General features: G+C 45.1%; 1 protein-coding gene across 1 annotated transcript in view; it reads right to left on the reverse strand.

The window, feature by feature from the left end:
- LOC140387114 (eosinophil peroxidase-like) overlaps positions 1-21,495 on the reverse strand; it is a 221,004-nt gene that overhangs the window by 139,926 nt on the left and 59,583 nt on the right. The window contains exon 5 of the mRNA XM_072470125.1: positions 11,978-12,110. Within this exon, the coding sequence (XP_072326226.1) occupies positions 11,978-12,110 (133 nt within the window). The remainder of the gene's footprint in view (positions 1-11,977; positions 12,111-21,495) is intronic.

Here is a 21,495-nt window from a genome sequence, read left to right on the forward strand (position 1 = left end):
TTATCTCCCATCAGATCACCTTTACCTTTACCACTCGAGTATTTCTCATGTCCCCAGTTTCTATCCCTCACAGGCTGAAACTGATGTCGGAAACCAAGCTTTGATTTATGAACTAATTCATAATCAGCTGCCATTTCCGCTGCTAATCTCACAGTTTTAACCCTTTGCTCTTCCATGTGAGTTCTGACTACATCCGGAATTGAATTTTTAAACTCCTCCAAAAGTATAATTTCTCTGAGAGCTTCATACGTTTGGTCTATTTTCACAGCCCTTATCCACCTATCAACATTACTCTGTTTGATCCTTTCAAACTCCATATATGTTTGACCAAATCCTTTCCTTAAATTTCTAAACCTTTGCCTGTTAGCTTCAGGCTCTAGTTCATATGCACCTCAGATGGATTTTTTCACCTCCTCATACGTCCCAGATACCTCCTCCGGTAGTGATGCAAACACTTCACTAGCCCTACATATCAGCTTTGTTTGAATCAGTAATACCCACATGCCCTGAGGCCATTTCATTTGTTTAGCCACCTTCTCAAATGAAATGAAAAACGTCTCTACTTCCTTCTCGTCAAACCTCGGCAATGCTTGGACATATTTAAATAGATCCCCACCAAGCGTTCGACTTTGACGCTCTTTCTCACTATCCTCATCACTATCATCCAACTGTACGTTTCCCTTTATGCCTCCCAATTTTAACTGACTGTCATGTTTCATGGCCATTTTCTGAAGTTTAAACTCTATCTCTTTGTCTTTTTCCCTGATCAGTATCTCCCTTTCTCTTTCTTTTTCTTCTGCTAGGGCTTTTCTGTTTCCTTTCTTCTCTCTCTTTTTCTTCTCTCTCTCTTTTTCTTCTCTCTCTCTTTTTCTTTCCCTTTCTTTTTCCTTTCTCTCTCTTTCGTATTAAAGCTGCTTCAATTGTTTCTCATGTTTCATTTGTTTAATTTGCAACAGAATTTTTGCTATTTCCAATGAACTGTATCTCAGGCAACTTTAAATGCTTAGACACCGTCATAATTACCTCATCTTTTCGCATTTTGTCAGGTAATGTTAACTGCAATGTTTTTGCCAAATCTAACAGTCTGCTTTTAGTCTCAGTCTGTAAGATACTGCATGTGACTGTCTCCACCCCCAAAAACTTCAGAGCCTCTGAAAGAGCAATTGTCCACAACACACTCCCCACTTAAACTAGAATACCACACCTGAAAAGCAACCACAATATGCTCACCCCTCACTGTCTTTAAGTTCACTCAGCCAATCCAATAGATAGACTTTTATCCCGGAGAAGCCCCCAGTTTGTTATGGGCCAGGGTTTAGAGAACCCCAAAATGTATCATGGAGTTTACCTGACTCACAACTTTTACGAGATTGTGGTATGGGGAGCACATGGCCCACTCTACAGGTTTGGTACAGCAGAAATGGAAAAGTAATTTTTAAAGCAAAACAATGTTTATTCTCTGAACGCAAGTTAACCTTTTTAAAACATATCGTGAACATCTTAGCCACCATTAATTCAAATACAACCCCCAAAGACTACTACACTAATACACCTTTAAGCTTTCTTTTTTAACATCCATACGACTTAAAACACCTTTAAAACACATCAGGTTAAAGTCACTACCGTTATTAGTTTTAAATCACCAGGATCGATTTACAGTCTTTAGATTACAGAGAGAGATTCATACACCTCCTGGTTGTGACTGCAGCTATCCAGCTCTACCCACTCTCTGACATCACTGCAGTGGTAAACGCCCATTTCTTAAAGGTACTCCTACTACAGATATTTATTTACACACCCATTTATAAACACCCATTTCTTAAAGATACTCTCACCTGACACTTCAAGGACAGAGTGATGGGTGATGAAGGTAGAAATTGTTATATATTATATTTGTTGCAGTGATGTGTTTAAACGCCTAGGTTAAGGTATACATTTGTTGCAGTAATATCATTAAAGAACCTTGGTTAAGGTACCCAGACGTGTGTCTGCTAAAGTTGTCATTAAGGAATCGTAAAAGAGTGAGGTAATTATTGACTTTAAACACTTGCTTGATTACACATTAAGGGCAAATGGAATTGTGTTTTTATGGTTGGAGATTTTCTGGAGTGTAGATAATTCATGGGGCTTGTGGTGTTTAGTTCGAGCTAAGTAGGTCATGGAACTTAGTGGGATAGAGATTAAGTAATTAATGGGAGGAACCAGGTAAGTCTGTAGTTTTGCAGTTTGCTGTTGGATTTGAGTCTGATAAGACAGAAGTGCACTGGATCTGCTCTTGAAAGGAAATCTCTCCAAGTATCTCTCCACAGCTAAGCTATTAAACCTGTTTTGTTAACTTTATTTATAAATAGCATTCAAACTTTTATTTTTCCTCAGGTGTTATTGTGCGGGGCGCAGAGGTTGCTGAGTGAGTGCTTGCTGAGAAGGGGAGTGAATAACAGGTAAGCTCTTTCTTTTTTTATCTAGAGGGGATGGCAGGGAAGGTAATGCAATGTTCCTCCTGCAGAATGTTTGAGGTGAGTGACGCCGTCAGTGCCCCTGCTGATTTCATCTGTGGGAAGTGCACCCATCTCCAGCTCCTCAGAAACCGGGTTAGGGAACTGGAGCTGGAGCTGGATGAACTTCGGATCATTCGGGAGGCAGAGGTGGTCATAGATAGAAGCTTCAGGGATGTAGTTACTCTGAAGAATAAAGATAGATGGGTGACGGTGAGAGGGGCTGGGAGGAAGCAGTTAGTACAGGGATCCCCTGTGGTCATTCGCCTTAGTAACAAGTATACCGCTTTGATACTGTTGGGGGGGGGGGGGGACTTACCAGGGGTAAGCCATAGGGTACAGGTCTCTGCACAGAGTCTGTCCCTGTTGCTCAGAAGGGAAGGGGGGAGAGGAGTAGAGCATTAGTCATTGGAGACTCCATAGTTAGGGGGATAGAAAGGATATTCTGTGGGAACGAGAGAGACTCGCGGTTGGTGTGTTGCCTCCCAGGTGCCAGGGTGCGTGATGTTTCGGATCGTGTTTTCGGGATCCTTAAGGGGGAGGGGAAGCAGCCCCAAGTCGTGATCCATATAGGTACCTATGACATAGGTAGGAAAAGGGATAGGGATGTAAGGCAGGAATTCAGGGAGCTAGGGTGGAAACGTAGACCTAGGACAAACAGAGTTATTATCTCTGGGCTGTTACCCGTGCCACGTGATAGCGAGACGAGGAATAGGGACAGAGAGGAGTTGAACACGTGGCTACAGGGATGGTGCAGGAGGGAAGGTTTCAGATTTCTGGATAATTGGGGCTCATTCTGGGGTCAGTGGGACCTCTACAAACGGGATGGCCTACCTCTGGACCAGAGGGGTACCAATATCCTGGAGGGGAAATTTGCTAATGCTCTTCGGGAGGGTTTAAACTAGTTCAGCAGGGGCTTGGGAACCTGAATTGTAGCTCCAGTATACAGGAGGTTGAGAGTAGTGAGGTCATGAGTACGGTTTCAAAGTTGCAGGAGTGTATTGGCAGGCAGGAAGGTGGTTTCAAGTGTGTCTTCTTCAATGCCAGGAGCATCCGGAATAAGGTGGGTGAACTTGCGGCATGGGTTGGTACCTGGGACTTCGATGTTGTGGCCATTTCAGAGACATGGATCGAGCAGGGACAGGAATGGTTGTTGCAGGTGCCGGGGTTTCGATATTTCAGTAAGCTCAGGGAAGGTGGTAAAAGCGGTGGAGGGGTGGCATCGTTAGTCAAGGACAGTATTACGGTGGCAGAAAGGACGTTTGATGAGGACTCGTCTACTGAGATAGTGTTGGCTGAGGTTAGAAACAGGAAAGAAGAGGTCACCCTGTTAGAGGTTTTCTATAGGCCTCCGAAAAGTTCCAGAGATGTAGAGGAAAGGATTGCAAAGATGATTCTGGATAGGAGCGAAAGTAACAGGGTAGTTGGTATGGGGGACTTTAACTTTCCAAATATTGACTGGAAACGCTACAGTTCGAGTACTTTAGATGGGTCCGTTTTTGTCCAATGTGTGCAGGAGGGTTTCCTGACACAGTATGTAGATAGGCCAACAAGAGTCGAGGCCATATTGGATTTGGTATTGGGTAATGAACCAGGACAGGTGTTAGATTTGGAGGTAGGTGAGCACTTTGATGATAGTGACCACAATTCGATTACGTTTACTTTTGTAATGGAAAGGTATAGGTATATACCGCAGGGCAAGAGTTATGTCTGGGAGAAAGGCAATTATGATGCTATGAGGCAAGACTTAGGATGCATCGGATGGAGAGGAAAACTGCAGGGGATGGGCACAATGGAAATGTGGAGCTTGTTCAAGGAACAGCTACTGCGTGTCCTTGATAAGTATGTACCTGTCAGGCAGGGAGGAAGTGGTCGAGCAAGGGAACCGTGGTTTACTAAAGCAGTCAAAACACTTGTCAAGAGGAAGAAGGAGGCTTATGTAAAGATGAGACATGAAGGTTCAGTTAGGGCGCTCGAGAGTTACAATTAGCTAGGAAGGACCTAAAGAGAGAGCTAAGAAGAGCCAGGAGGGGACATGAGAAGTCTTTGGCAGGTAGGATCAAGGATAACCCTAAAGCTTTCTATAGATATGTCAGGAATAAACGAATGACTAGGGTAAGAGTAGAACCAGTCAAGGATAGTTGTGGGAAGTTGTGCTTGGAGTCCGAGGAGATAGGAGAGGTGCTAAATGAATATTTTTCATCAGTATTCACACAGGAAAAAGACAATGTTGTTGAGGAGAATACTGAGATTCAGGCTACTAGACTAGAAGGGCTTGAGGTTCATAAGGAGGAGGTGTTAGCAATTCTGGAAAGTGTGAAAATAGATAAGTCCCATGGGCCGGATGGGATTTATCCTCGGATTCTCTGGGAAACTAGGGAGGAAATTGCTGAGCCTTCGGCTTTGATCTTTAAGTCATCTTTGTCTACAGGAATAGTGCCAGAAGACTGGAGGATAGCAAATGTTGTCCCCTTGTTCAAGAAGGGGAGTGGAGACAACCCCGGTAACTATAGACCAGTGAGCCTTACTTCTGTTGTAGGCAAAATCTTGGAAAGGTTTATCAGAGATAGGATGTACAATCATCTGGAAAGGAATAATTTGATTAGAGATAGACAGCACGGTTTTGTGAAGGGTAGTTCGTGCCTCACAAACCTTATTGAGTTCTTTGAGAAGGTGACCAAACAGGTGGATGAGGGTAAAGCAATTGATGTGGTGTATATGGATTTCAGTAAAGCGTTTGATAAGGTTCCCCACAGTAGGCTACTGCAAAAAATACGGAGGCATGAGATTCAGGGTGATTTAGCAGTTTGCATCAGAAATTGGCTAGCTGGAAGAACACAAAGGGTGGTGGTTGATGGGAAATCTTCAGACTGGAGTCCAGTTACTAGTGGTGTACCACAAGGATCTGTTTTGGGGCCACTGCTGATTGTCATTTTTATAAATGACCTGGAGGAGGGCGTAGAAGGATGGGTGAGTAAATTTGCAGATGACACTAAAGTCGGTGGATTTGTGGACAGTGCGGACGGATTTTACAAGTTACAGAGGGACATAGATGAGCTGCAGCGCTGGGCTGAGAGGTGGCAAATGGAGTTTAATACAGAAAAGTGTGAGGTGATTCATTTTGGAAGGAATAACAGGAAGACAGAGTACTGGGCTAGTGGTACGATTCTTGGCAGTGTGGATGAGCAGAGAGATCTCGGTGTCCATGTACATAGATCCCTGAAAGTTGCCACCCAGGTTGGGAGAGTTGTTAAGAAGGCGTACGGTATGTTAGCTTTTATTGGTAGAGGGATTGAGTTTCGGAGCCACGAGGTCATGTTGCAGCTGTACAAAACACTGTTGCGGCCGCATTTGGAGTATTGCGTGCAGTTCTGGTCGCCGCATTATAGGAAGGATGTGGAAGCATTGGAAAGGGTGCAGAGGAGATTTACCAGAATGTTGCCTGGTATGGAGGGAAGATCTTATGAGGAAAGGCTGAGCTACTTGCGACTGTTTTCGTTAGAGAAAAGAAGGTTAAGAGCTGACTTAATTAAGGCATACAAGATGATCAGAGGATTGGATAGGGTGGACAGTGAGAGCCTTCTTCCTCGGATGGTGATGTCTAGCACGAGGGGACGTAGCTTTAAATTGAGGGGAGATAGATATAAGACAGATGTCAGAGGAAGGTTCTTTAGTCAAAGAGTAGTAAGGGCGTGGAATGCCCTGCCTGCAACAGTAGTGGACTCGCCAACACTAAGGACATTCAAATGGTCATTGGATAGACATATGGACAATAAGGGAATAGTGTAGATGGGCTTTCGTGTGGTTTCACAGGTCGGCGCAACATCGAGGGCCGAAGGGCCTGTACTGTGCTGTAATGTTCTATGTTCTAACTGTACTGGGTTGCTTAACTGGAGTTAGTAGCAGGTATAGATAGTACGTTTAAGTTTTTCCTTGAGTTTAAGAAATGTTTAACTGATATTTCTTTGAAGTCAATGTGATTCATTCAGTGTTTAAATTAAAGTTTGTTTTAACATAAAAGATACCTGTTAGTCAGAGTCATCACTCCTGAGGTGAAGTTTCCTTTCCTCAGATTCACAAATTAACATTTTTTTTAGCTTTCTTGTCCAATACCCTAAAAACTGTTGGGGTCTGGTCCTGTATCCTAACAGATGTTCCTCTCATTCTCAGTGATATGTCTGACTCCTGCCTGACAGAGCGATGAACACGTATTGCCAATGAATAGACTTTTCATGGGGTTCAGATATGCTGGATAACCCTCATCTGTTGCTGTCCTCTCCAAGGTCAGGGGTTGTGGTGTTTTCCACAAACTAACATCTGAGGTGGGCAGCCTCTCAACACTTTGTCAGCCCATGGGCTACTCGTCATTGGAGAAGAGTGGCAGAAATGAGAGACCTGAGTGCTGATGCTGAAGGGGTGGGGGGTGGGGAGGAGGGGAGGTGGCCATGCCAGCAGCACCTCATCTTTACTGAGTAATCAGTGTGGGAGGTGGGAGAGAGCGCTGCCATTATCACACTGCACAGGGATGAAGTGTGCGAGGGGGCTTGCAGAACATGGTGCCCTGAAATGACAGTGTGGAGGATCTGGTGGAGAACAAAGTGATGTTTAATGCAAGAATTATATTACAATGATGGCCTATCTCAACTTATCTCAACTAATGCCGAGGTTCACGTATGCCGACTGTTTTTTACTCTTCCTCACCTTCCCACCACATCTAGGTGTATCCCCAGGATTCACAGCTGAGGCTGAGGCAGCCTACTGCCTTCCATGCCCTGTTACCTGAGATGACCTTGGTGGGCATCTCCTGGGGGGCCTGGACGTTGAGGGCCTGGGCTTACTTTCAGGCAGCACAGGTGTTGCAGTGCTACCCTCCTCAGTGAGCTGGGCTGGAGGTGTATCGCTCACAGGAGATTGGCTTGACATTCCCGGTGTCCGCTGAGTGCAGGGCCCTGGGCTGTGTGTCTGCTTATCCTCTTCCCTTACGATGTCCATGGGCTCCTGTCTTACTCCATGGGATAGAGGGGCAGCTGAAGAGAGATCCAGAAGCCTTGCTGTCCTCTGGCGCTGACACTCGTGGATTCCTACCAGTGCCTGTACCATGCAGTTGAAGCCCTGCACCATGGAGCTCATGCCATCAGCCATTGAGGTCATGTCCTTTGCCATTGAGGTCATAAGCTGAGCCATGGAGCGGACATCCCCCGCCATGGGGAGCACCTCAGGCACCAAGGTCTCCACTGCGGACTTCACATTCGCTGTGTTGGCCTCATTGTGTAGGAGTGACAGCACCATCACCATGAACAGAAGGTGATGGGACTCCTCCAGGCAGCCTTGGAGTCCGAGGATGGATGCTGTCATCCCTTCCTGATGCTTGAGACTCTGCCTTTGCAATCCCAGCAGCTCTGGGATGATCGGATTGAAGGGCACGCCACTGGCCAGGGGCTCAGCAGAGTCCTGGGCCCCGGTATCACTCCGAGAACCGGTTCCCTTGGACGTTCCTTTCTCCAACTTCTGTGGATCTTCGATTGTGAGGTGCTCACCAGTGAGTGACGCAGAAGCCTGCCTATTAGTTAATCCCACCAAGGTCTGAGTATCTGAGCTATTGCAGGGTGCGGGTGACAGACATCATGGGATTTATTCTCCGCCCCGTCGTGCCACATTTCTGTTTTACCCCACCGGGGGGATGCTCCGTTACACCGGCTGGTCAATGGGGTTTCCCATTGTGGGGCAGCCCCACGCCGTCGTGAAACCCCCGGGCTGCCGGTAAAATGGAGCATCCAGCCGGCGGAAAATCCAACCCCATGTCTCTTCATTGGTGGTGTCCAAGAAATCTCCCTCGGAGCTGCCCTCTTCCATAGTTTTCATGGGTCATGGTCCTGGCTGCTCGTCTGATTGCAAAGGAAGGAAGATGGCATTCATGCATCATGGAAGATGAATCCTAGAACAGTGCTTATTCACAGGAGGCTTGAAGAATGACTGTGTGACCTGAGGGTTCTCACTTTTGTCTGCGACCCTCACTTCACGCTCTTCACGGGTCTTGCTCTCACTGCCCAGCCAAGGCCTCTTTCCTCAAAGGGTGTAAGGCATCTGAGCTTGTACGTAGCTCCATCTGATTTCCCTCGCTCGTGCATGTTATGCGCGATTTTGTCCTGCAACGAGACACATGGGGACAGTATAGGTGGGAATCCTGCCAGTTTAGATGGTAATGAGGTGTGACATGCATGGGACTTGAGTATGTAGAAGGGACTTTAGTTGGCGGATTAGTTGCCTTAATACCCTGTACTCAATTTAACCAGCTACTTGACTATATTTCATGGAAATAGGCACTTGGCAAAGCATGCTGGATATTTAGCCTTATTTTTAGTCAAGAAGTTCTGTATGAAACAGTCAGAAGGTCATACAATGTAAACAAGCGTACAGCTGCACATTGTTTTGCTGACAGCAGACAATTATTATTTTTCTTAGGCGAGGAACTCAAGGCCTGTTATTAAACTCTAACTCCAGCCTGCTCGCTTTTCTGTCTTTTTGCTAATCTAAAGAATGCCTTTTGTCCTAGATATTGCTTACTGTATCATATAAATTGCTTGCCTTACCTTTGTAAAGCGGGGACAATTGGAATGCCTGTGGTCTCTCTAATCCCCCCACAAACTTCATGTTAATTAAAGGACCTTTGGCGAAAACTTGAAGTGCTGACTTATAATTTCTGCGACAGAGTAGGAGCGGAAATGTGAGGAACAGAGTAGATACTGGGGAGTCCATGAGAACTAGGGGGAGAGGGGAGGATGGCCTGGTTACAGGTTGGCAACTGCAAGGTGGCTGGCTAAAAGATCATCTTGGAGGTGTGAGGGGTGTGTGAGGGGGTGCAGCAAGAGACTGGAGGTGATAGACTTGCCCTGGCTGCGTGAAGGAGCTCATTTATCTTCTTGCGGCAGTGGTACCCAGTCCTCTTGTGCAGTGAGCTGGCATTGACTAAGGCTGCACTGCCTCCCAGGAGAGGGTGGTTACCTTGCTGGAAGGATGGCTCTGTGACAGTGGATAAAGAACATCCTGCCTCTGTTGCACACCATCCAGGAGTCTGGTCAGGGCTCCCTCTGAGAAATGCAGTGCTGGCTTCCTGGTAGCCATTCCCTCAAATGGATCTGGAACAAGTGCTAGGGAGTTGTTTATATCGAGCTCCCCATTCTTCGCAAAATTGAAGTTACTCCGGTGATTCGCATGGTAAAAAAGATTAAGAGGTTCAATATTCCATGAGATTTCCCGCTGACCCCTGTGATGGGATTCACACCAGCTTTCTCACTGGAACCAAGATTCCGCCGTATGTTTCTGAAATTCTTGGTGGAATTTTCCAGCCTTTTCCACTGGGAGATCTCCTGCTCATGCTGAATATGACCCCACCACCACTGGAAAATATGCTGCAGGGCGTACGGAAAATGCCACCCTCTGAACGATTTTTGTTGGCCCCTCTGTTCCCCTCCAGGGTAGAGAAATTTTTATTATTGGGTACGCATTACTGGCTGAAGGATCAATGTCTTATACCAAAACATTGCAATCTGTTAAATCGGCTGTTCTGGGTCAGGGTTTAGAGAACCCCAAAGTGTATCATGGAGTTCACCTGACCCACAAGTTTTAATAGATTGTGGTATGGGGAGCACACGGCCCACTCTAGAGGTGTGGTACAGCAGAAATGGAAAAGTATTTTTAAAAACAAAACAATGTTTATTCTATGAACTCAAGTTAACCTTTTTAAAACAACAGTGAATATCTTAGCAACAAGTAAATCAAATACACCCCCCAAAGCATACAACACTAAGTAATCTGTATGCTGTTCTTTTAACACCCAGAAGACTTAACAAACCTTTAAACATAAGCACATCAGAGTTTACAGTCACTACTGAAAACATTTATAATTCTTCTAAATTCACCAAATGATCAAGAGATAGTGGCAAAGAGATCAACAGTACAGCTGCTTTGGCTGACTTCAGCTGCAACACACTGCAAAACAGAACCAAAAAGACAGACACACCCAAGCTTTTCTCAAAGTGAAACTAAAAAGCAGAACCAGAGCTCAGCACCACCCACACTCTGACATCACTGCAGTAACATGAGCAGCTAACCATTTCTTATAGCAACATTCTCATGACACTGCAATCAATCAAATTTGCTAAATTTGTAAAAGCGATATGAGGAAAATCTTTTTCACCTAGATGGTAGTTGGGTTTTGTAACAAACTTTCTGAGAGTGTGGCAGATGCAGGTTTGGTGGAAGTATTCAAGAGGGAATTGGATTGTTATCGGAAAAGAGAAATGTCAAAGGGATAAGGCAGGGGAGTGGGATTAGGTAGAATACCTTTTCAGAGAGCCAGGGCAGACTGGATGGCCTCCTTCTGCCCTATAAATATTCTGTGATATGACCTCTCTCCCATAATGGCTTCAGGAAACATTTGCTTAACTGTTGTTCTGAACAGATTGGTGGTTATTATCCCATGGCCTATGATATCACAACTATTAGCTTCTGAATGATTCACTATTCATCTTGATGAGGTAGAAAAACACATTTCCATATAGCTATTGTCCTGGTAAACTTTCTGTCTCATCTTGAGAGGTAGCCTTATAGAAATGCATATCTGGGGTCATATCATTTTGAACCAGCTCTAGACATCAGCAGGTATGAAATTTCATGAGTGTATCTGAGGGTGTCTTAAATGTGTTCCACATTGAAACCTTCGTGAAAATTGGTCAACTGATAATACCAGACATCTCATGACTTGTGGCAGACATCTTAATTCAGTGTCTCTGTCAAAGTTCAATATATGTTTGAAAGCTGATGAAATTAAAAATTAATACCACCCATTCAGAAGTTACATTGTCATGAAACATCCTAAAACCATTTTTTTGGGACATTATGATGTGAAAGTTGTAATGTCTGTTTACATAACCACTGTGACCATGCTTCTAAGACACATCATTGGCTGCGAGGAACTTTGAGCAATCCTGAGAATGTAAAAGGTACTAGATAAATGCAAATTCCCACTTCTAGTGGCTCTGCATCTCATCCCCAATCTAAGTGTTCTCCATTCCTTCGGCAACCCACCCCCACCTGTGGGTTCCTGGCAGTATGGGGTAGCTACAATGGGAAATCTCATTGATCAGGGGTGGGAATGGAAAATCACACTGCCAGCAATGGCGCTGCCGAACAGCAGCTGGAGAGGCGGAGAATCTGATCTTTAACAGTAATTGTCGGGAGCATATTTGATCGTGCAGTAGGGAGAAGCCCAATTCTTTTCTCATCTGTTTCGTAAGTATTTATTCTCCAAAAGAAGTCACATTTAACCCTTAAGCTTCCGAGGGAGTCTTTAATGAGAATGATCCAAGCTCCATGATAAGTACTGTTTCAAGAAGCTAACAAGTGATGGGAGCAGCTGACAGTTAACTAAATATGACTTCATGACATAATATACAATTTGTGTTGGCTCCATCAGTTCTTACCTGTTATTGCACTGACCATTAATTGTCCTATAGAGATCAGAGACAGGTCCTTTGGGGCAGTCTGGAAGCTTAGTTAGGGATGAACAGCCTGTACTTTGGAAGATATGGTTGAGATCGTTGCTTGTTATGATATCTGTGGGGTACACACATAAAACTATTATCACAGAAATATCCAACTTACGGGATGCTCCAAGTATACCAATACAGCTTTAATGACGGGTCATCCAGATTCGAAAAATTAGCTCTCTTCTCTCTCCACAGATGCTGTCAGACCTCCTGCTATTTTCCAGCATTTTCTGTGTTTGTGTGTCAGACTCCAGCATCTGCAATAATTTGCTTTTATACCAATAGAGGTTGTGCTTTGCTCACAGAATGGGGAACAGGTTATCTCAGAACTCAATGAAATCTTCACCCATGTTCTGCCAGGTGAAAACTGGGAGATTGAGCATGAGTTCTGAATTAATTCTGCCAGCTGTAGGAATCATCTCATGCGTATTTTCTGCATCTTGAGGGACACAGCCTTTTGCTGATATATCAGCTGTCTGAATATTTGTTAAAGAAGTGTGTGTTCATTGTAAGAGCATAAACTGCATTCTCGTGGACACCTATGTGAGATTCCTTAGTCAGGTTGATCTCCCCATTCAGCATGGTATAGTTGGATTTGTTTATTGTCACGTGTACCGATCTACAGTGAAAAGTATTTTTCTGCAAGCAGATCAACAGATCATTAAGTACATGAAAATAAAATAAAATAAAATACAGAATAGGGCAACGCAACGTACACAATGTAACTACATAACACCGGCATCAGGTGAAGCATACAGGGGTGTAGTGTTAATGAGGTCAGTCCATAAGAGGGTCATTTAGGAGTCTGGTAACAACAGGGAAGAAGCTGTTTTTGAGTCTGTTTGTGCGTGTTCTCAGACTTTTGTATCTCCTGCCCGATGGAAGAAGTTGGAAGAGTGAGTAAGCCGGGTGGGAGGGGTCTTTGATTATGCTGCCTGCTTTCACTAGGCAGCGGGAGGTGTAGATGGAGTCAATGGATGGGAGGCAGATTCTTCTGATGGACTGGGCTGTGTTCATGACTCTGAACTTTCTTGCGGTCTGTTATGTTTGTTATGTTTGATCCTCAAAAGGTATAGAGATTATTGTTTTATCAGTTATAAGTGATGCATTCTGCCCATAACTGATGATGGGTCGCACAGAGGCCTGAATCAATGTGTTCCAATGCCTGAAATTATTCATTAGTGCTACCCTCCTAATCTCATGGGAGGGAGCTGAAAAAGTGCCTGAGTCAGAAACTTACCGGCATTAAAGGTTGCTTATAGGAATTGCAACTTTCTTCTTTTTCCTATCTGGCCACATCATGAAGGTTCATGGATTTAACCATTGTGCTGGATTTAATGGGGCACCGTAGACCCCAGCCTCTGGATTAAAATGTCTGGGGAGATTCCACCCCCACCCCCACACCCCACATCAGACATCAGCCCACAGCCATTTAATGGCTAACTGGCCATTAATTGAGTTGAGGGGGTCCTTCTGTCTTGAGAATTATGAGGTCCTACTTTGGTGAACTACTGCCAATGAGAAACTGGCAGTTCTCCAGTATCATCAGTTCCACTGATGCCACTGCAGGAGGCTGAGTGGAGCTATATTTCACAGGATAGCACAGGTAAGGAGCACTCAATAGCCGGCCATCAAATTCCCATTTTTGTATTCTGTGATGATGCCTTTATTTGCATTTTACAAAAATATATGTGAAATGTATTGAGTTTGTGTAGTGTTTGTTTAATGCAGTTAGTTCATAACAAAGTCTGTAAAGTTATTGGTTCTCATCAGAAAACATTCAAAGTCCGAGCGTGTCAGCTTCTAACTGAAAGCCGGTGTGTTCCTCACCAAAGAAACAACCAGGTTTCTCTCCAGGTTTCTGCCACTATGTGAAAAAAAATCAGGGGGGGGGGTGGTATCGTCACCATGCGCATGCGCAGGCACGGACCCAGCCTTTCTCTGGCTGTTTTTGCCGCGGGAACCGGGGGTTTTACCCAGCATGGCTGCTGGCCCCTCACCAGTACCAGGATTGGTGAGGCTTTGTCGATGATTTTAGCGTCGTAAAATGCTACAGTTCCCACACGGCGTCGGCACTTATCTGCAAAATCGGAGAATCCAGCCCACTCTTTGTATCTTTAGTAAGATGATGTAGTTAATGAGAGGAGCCAGTGACTGAAGCAGTCAGGTGTCCAGTTCAGTTAAAGATTTGACTGTGGACAGACCAGCACTTCTCTCAAAGCAGTTTAGTTAAAAAGATTTTTCCTGTGAACATAAGCAATTTCTGAAGAGCCTGGCAGGTTAAATAGGAGTTTGACAAGAGCGGCAAAGTAGCGCAGTGGTTAGCACTGTTTAGGACCATGGTTCGATCCCGGCCCTGGGTCACTATCTGTGTGGGGTTTGCACATTCTCCCCATGTCTGATGTGGGTTTCACCCCCACAATCCAAATATGTGCATGGCAGGTGGATTGGCCATACTAAATTGCCCCTGAATTGGAAAAAAAGAATTGAGTACTCTAAATTTAAAAAAGTTGTAACTTGACACAGCTACAAATCTACAAGTTGGTTCCTGAAGGGTCTCTCTCTCAAAGTGCTTTTTCCAAGACATCACTTTACAGCAAGTATTCTTGGTTTGGTTAACTGTAATTAAACGTGGATTTTGATCTGATATGGGTTTTGCTTGAGTGGAGATAAAAGATAACAGTTAGGAGTTAGTGTTTCATTGTCAAGTAGTATTGCGAAAACAGCGCCGGAGGAGAGAGCCGGGAGATTTAAAAAGCGCGGGAGGAGAGAGCCGGGACAGCGAAAACAGCGCCGGAGGAGAGAGCCGGGAGATTTAAAAAGCGTGGGAGGAGAGAGCCGGGACAGCGAAAACAGCGCCAGAGGAGAGAGCCGGGAGATTTAAAAACAGCGGGAGGAGAGAGCAGGGACAGCGAAAACAGCGCCGGAGGAGAGAGCCGGGAGATTTAAAAAGCGTGGGAGGGGAGAGCCGGGCCAGTGAAAACAGCGCTGGAGGAGAGAGCCGGGAGATTTAAAAAGAGCGGGAGGAGAGAGCCGGGACAGCGAAAACAGCGCCGGAGGAGAGAGCCGGGAGATTTAAAAAGCGCGGGAGGGGAGATCCGGGACAGCGAAAACAGCGCCGGAGGAGAGAGCCGGGAGATTTAAAAAGCATGGGAGGAGAGAGCCGGGACAGTGCTGGGAGAGGTGAGTGCACAAAAGGTGTGGCAGAAGTGCCTTTAGTCACGGAGTGCTGATTGGAACAGAGTGTATCTGAGTTTAGGTGAGTGACTGAGTTCGGGTGAGTGGCGAGAGAGGGCTGTGTTTTTGTTGGTGTTCGGGTTTATCCTTCAGGTTCTATCAAGGAAATTTAACAAATATATATTTAAATTAATTAACTAGTTGAGTATGGCTGGACAGGTGATGTGCTGTTGCTGTATGATGATGGAACTGGTGGATCCCATTGAGACCGTCAGTGACCACATCTGCAGCAAGTGTTGGCTGCTCGAGGAACCTCGGCTCAGAATTGATGAGCTGGAGACCGAGCTGCACACACTGCGGCACATCAGGGAGGGGGAACATTACCTGCACGTTTTGTTTCAGGAGGCAGTCACACCCGGTAGAATAAGTACTGTTAATTTGGACAGTGTTCAAGGACAGAGTGGTGTGACTGCAAGGGAGGCAGGTAAGGGGATCCTGAGTTTAGGAGTTGAGGAGCCTCAGCCCTTGATCTTGTCCAACAGGTATGAGGTACTTGCTCCCTGTGTGGATGAGGAAGAGGGCTGTAGGGAGGATGCATTGACTGACCACTGCACCATGGTACAGGAAGCCATTCAAGAGGGGGGAGCAAAAAGACAAGTGGTAGTTGTAGGGGATTCTATAATTAGGGGGATTGATGGCATCCTTTGTAAGCCAGATTGAGAGTCCCGCATGGTATGTTGCCTGCCCGGTGCCAGGGTGAGGGACATCTCTGATCGGCTTGAAAGGATTTTGGGGAGGGAGGGGGAGGATCCAGTTGTTGTGGTCCACGCTGGGACTAACAACATAGGTAAGACTAGGAAAGAGGACCTGTTTGGGGATTATCAAACACTAGGGACTAAATTAAAGAACAGGTCCTCCAGGGTTATAATCTCTGGATTACTACCCGAGCCACGTGCCAATTGGCATAGGGTTGAGAAAATTAGGGAAGTTAACACGTGGCTAAAGGAGTGGTACGGGAAAGAGGGATTCCATTTCATGGGGCATTGGCATCAGTACTGGGGCAGGAGGGACCTGTACCGTTGGGATGGTCTTCACCTGAACCATTCTGGGACCAGTGTTATAGCGAATAGGATAAATAGGTTGGTCACAAGGACTTTAAACTAGCAAGTTGGGGGGAAGGGAAGTGTAAAGCTATGGACAGTATAATGGTTAATGGAGATCAAGGCAGCAGGTTACGTGACAGGTTATTATGTAGAGATATGGGTTCAAAGACAAGGAAAATTAGGAGAAAGGGTAAGAGGAAACATAAATTGCGAAAAGTTACTGATCATGGTGTTAGGATTCATAACAAAGACATAAAAAACAGCATGAGTGTACTTTACCTGAATGCTCGTAGTATACGAAATAAGGTAAATGAGTTGATGGCGCAAATCATCGTGAATGACCATGATTTAGTGGCCATTACTGAAACATGGTTAAAAGATGGTCACGACTGGGAGTTAAATATCCAAGGGTATGAGACTATACGAAAGGATAGAATGGACGGTAAGGGCGGTGGTGTAGCTTTGTTGTTTAAGGATGGCATCCGGGCAATAGTAAGGGATGATATTGGTGCTATGGAGGACAAGGTTGAATCAATTTGGGTGGAAATCAGGAATAGTAAGGCGAAAAGGTCACTGATAGGAGTAGTCTATAGGCCACCAAATAGTAACAGGATGGTAGGGCAGGCAATAAGCAAAGAAATAACGGATGCATGTAGAAATGGTACAGCGGTTATCATGGGAGATTTTAATCTGCATATCGATTGGTTTAACCAGGTTGGTAAAGGCAGCCTTGAGGAGGAGTTTATAGAATGTTCCCGGGATAATTTCCTGGAACAGTATGTAATGGAACCTACAAGGGAACAAGCGGCCCTAGATCTGGTCCTGTGTAATGAGGCAGGATTGATTAATGATCTCATAGTTCGGGATCCTCCTGGAAGGAGCGACCACAATATGGTGGAATTTAAAATACAGTTGGAGGATGACAAGGTAAAATCAAACACTAGTGTTTTGTGCTTAAACAAAGGCGATTACACTGGGATGAGAGAAGAACTAGCTAAGGTAGACTGGAAGCAAAGACTTCATGGTGAAGCAGTTGAGGAAGCAGTTGGAAAGTAGCAAACGTGACACCACTGTTTAAAAAAGGAGGTCGGCAGAAAGCGGGTAATTATAGGCCGGTAAGCTTAACTTCGGTTGTAGGGAAAATGCTGGAATCTATCATTAAGGAGGAAATAGCGGGGCACCTGGAGGGAAATTGTCCCATTGGGCAGACGCAGCATGGGTTCACAAAGGGTAGGTCGTGTCTGACTAATTTGGTAGAATTTTTTGAGGACGTTACCATGCAGTAGATAACGGGGAGCCAATGGATGTGGTATATCTGGATTTCCAGAAAGCTTTTGACAAGGTGCCACACAAAAGGTTGCTGCATAAACTAAAGATGCATGGCATTGAGGGTAAAGTGGTAGCATGGGTAGAGGATTGGTTAACTAACAGAAAGCAGAGAGTGGGGATAAATGGGTGTTTCTCTTGTTGGCAACCTGTAACTAGTTGTAACTAGTTCCCTCAAGGATCAGTGTTGGGCCCGCAGTTGTTCACAATTTACATAGATGATTTGGAGTTGGGGACCAAGGGCAATGTGTCCAAGTTTGCAGACGACACTAAGATGAGTGGTAAAGCAAAAAGTGCAGAGGATACCGGAAGTCTGCAGAAGGATTTGGATAGGTTAGGTGAATGGGCTAGGGTCTGGCAGATGGAATTCAATGTTGCCAAGTGTGAGGCAATCCATTTTGGGAGGAATAACAGCAGAATGGATTATCATTTAAACGGTAAGATGTTAAAACATGCTGCTATGCAGAGGGACCTGGGTGTGCTGGTGCATGAGTCGCAAAAAGTTGGTGTGCAGGTGCAACAGGTGATTAAGAAGGCTAATCGAGTTTTGTCTTTCATTGCTAGAGGGATGGAGTTCAAGACTAGTGAGGTTATGCTGCAATTGTATAGGGTGTTGGTGGGGCCGCATCTGGAGTATTGTGTTCAGTTTTGGTCTCCTTACCTGAGAAAGGAATTATTGGCACTGGAGGGAGTGCAGAGGAGATTCACTAGGTTGATCCCAGAGTTGAGGGGATTAGATTATGACGAGAGGTTGAGTAGACTGGGACTGTATTCATTGGAGTTTAGAAGGGTGCGGGGGGAACTTATTGAGACATATAAAATTATGAAGGGAATAGATAGGATAGATGCGGGCAGGTTGTTTCCACTGGCCGGGGAAAGCAGAACTAGGGGGCATAGCCTCAAAATAAGGGGAGGTAGATTTAGGAAGGAGTGTAGGAGGAACTTCTTCACCCAAAGGGTTGTGAATCTCTGGAATTCCTTGCCCAGTGAAGCAGTTGAGACTCCTTCTTTCAACGTTTTTAAGAAAAAGATAGATGCCTTTCTAAAGAATAAAGGGATTCGGGGATATGTTGTACGGGCCGGAGAGTGGAGCTGAGTTCACAAAGATCAGCCATGATCTCATTAAATGGTGGAGCAGGCTTGAGGGGCCAGATGGCCTACTCCTGTTCCTAGTTCTTATGTTCTTATGTTTAAGGGTAATTGTAAGCTAATTTCTTGAAAGGTGTTCAAGTTATTTTAATCCTGTGTTATTAATAAAGTTTGTTTTCATATACCATATCCCTATTTGTCCATAGAATCATTGCTGGAGGGAAGTATAATTTCCTCACAGTCTTACAAATTAAATAAAGGGCAGGATTCTCTGGTTCCCTAGCCCTGTGTTCCTCGGTCATGTCCCGTTCGCTGGCCGTGGAATTCTGTGTTCACGCCGCTTGTCAATGGGATTTCCCATTGAAACCACCCCACCCTACCACAAACCCAATTGGTGGGGGTGCTGGGAGCAGGAAATGTGAATTTCAACAACCTGAGCATTCCGGCCAAAATATTGGGGTTCCTGTTCCGTATCCTAGCAACTGTTGGGATCTGGTCTGGGATGGTAATATGCGGAAAATGCTTAAAGTTGGCAGTATTGATGTTGGCACGGTTTTCTGGTATTTTTTAAAAATTGCAGCAACAATACTCTATCAGTAATTTGAAAATAATGATTAAGCGTATAATTTGGTTTGGACATTTCCAAATCTTTCTGTAGGGTCGATATTTCCTTTTCCCAGGGATGTGGATAAGGATGCAGGATCAGACAAAAGTAAAATCAGTTGCAAGTTGGGTCAGCGACCTGCGGCACGGCAGCACAGTGGGAAGCGCCAGGGTCCCAGGTTCAATTCCCGGCTTGGGTCACTGTCTGTGCAGAGTCTGCACATTCTCCCCGTGTCTGCGTGGGTTTCCTCCGGGTGCTCCGGTTTTCTCCCACAAGTTCAGAAAGACATGCTTGTTAGGTGAATTAGACATTCTGAATTCTCCCTCTGCGTACCCGAACAGGCGCTGTAGTGTGGCAACGAGGGGATTTTCACAGTAACTTCATTGCAGTATTAATGTAATCCCACTTGTGACAATAATAAAGATTATTATTAGATCCATTGGGATTTGGTGATGACTGATAGAGAACCAGAAGCTATATCTATCGTGGGGATCCCTCTCCACACTGAAACTTGGCAACTATCTCCATGCGCGGGATTTAGTGTTTTGAATAACTCTACCCTGCCTGCCAAAGCAGTGCCCACCTCTCTTGATGCGGCTGCTGACCAGACATGGTAGTGGGCCCTCTGATTGTGCATTGCACTTTCTTGGCTACTCCAGAAGGTTTGCAGGTGACTTACCACCACAGCCCGTTCTGAGTTCCTGACCTAGAAATGAGGCCGTTGAGTTTGAAGCCTGAATTGAAAATGCAACCCACACAGAAAAGTGTTGTAGGACTTAAGGTCAACCCATTTTCTTTTCAGATTTTAATGGAATTCCATTTTTCACCCATGCTTTCTGTCAATCTAATTATTACTAATGCTGGCAGATGAAGTTGCTTTAGATACGATCCTTATTCTTGCGAACAGTAGTTGAATGTCCTGGATGCAGAGATGGACAAAGTGTGGTGAAACAGAGGGAGTCTGCATGACCGGAGGCAGACTGTGTAATGAAGCAGACTTGATTAGGGAACTTAAGGTGAAGGAACATTTAGGGAGCAGTGACCACAATATGATAGAATTTACCCTGCAGTTTGAGAGGAAAAAGCCGGAATCAGATGTAATGGTGTTACAGTTAAATAAGGGTAACTACATGAGAGAGGAGCTGGCCAGAGTTGATTGGAAAGGGAGCCTCGCAGGGAAGACAGTGGAACAGCAATGGCAGGTGTTTTGGGACGTTCAAATTCATCCCCAGGAGGAGGAAACATGCGAACAGGAAGACAAGGGATCCCATGGCTGACGAGGGAAGTCAAGGGCAGCATAAAAGTAAAAGAAAAAGCATATCAAGTGGCGAGGATTAGTGGGAGGCCAGAGGATTGGGAAGGCTTTAAAAGCGAGTAGAGGACAACTAAAAGAGCAATAAGGGGGGAGAAGATGAAATATGAGTGCAAGCTAGCTAGTAATATAAAGGAAGATAGGAAGAGATTTTTTCAATATATAAAATGTAAGAGAGAGGCAAAAATAGACATTGGACCACTAGAAAATGTGGCTGGAGAAGTAATAATAGGAAGCAAAGAAATGGCAGATGAACTGAATAGTTATTTTCCATCACGGCGGAAAACACCAATGGGATGCCAGAGCTCCAGGAGAATCGGAGGGCAGAGGTGAGTGTAGTGGCCATCACTAAGGAGAAGGTTCTGAGGAAACTAAAAGGTCTGAAGGTGGACAAATCACCTGGACCGGATGGACTACACCCCAGGGTTCTAAAAGAGACAGCTGAGGAGATTGTGGAGTCATTGATGGTGATCTTTCAGGAATCACTGGAGGCTGGAAGGGTCCCAGAGGACTGGAAAGTGGCTAATGTAACACCACTGCTTAAGCAGGGAGGGAGGCAGCAGATAGGAAATTATAGGCCGGTTAGCCTGACTTCGGTCATTGGTAAGATTTCAGAGTCCATTATTAAAGATGCGATTGCAGAATACTTGGAAGTGCATGATAGAATAGGACTCAGTCAGCACGGCTTTGTCAAGTGGAAGTCATGTCTGACAAGTCTGTTAGAGTTGTTTGAGGAGGTAACAAGGAAGTTCGACAAACGAAAACCAGTGGACGTGATTTCTTTAGATTTACAGAAGTCCTTTGACAAGGTGCCGCATAGGAGACTGTAAAATAAGTAAAG

Source organism: Scyliorhinus torazame, chromosome 12, assembly GCF_047496885.1.
Source record: "Scyliorhinus torazame isolate Kashiwa2021f chromosome 12, sScyTor2.1, whole genome shotgun sequence".
Lineage (NCBI taxonomy): Eukaryota > Metazoa > Chordata > Chondrichthyes > Carcharhiniformes > Scyliorhinidae > Scyliorhinus > Scyliorhinus torazame.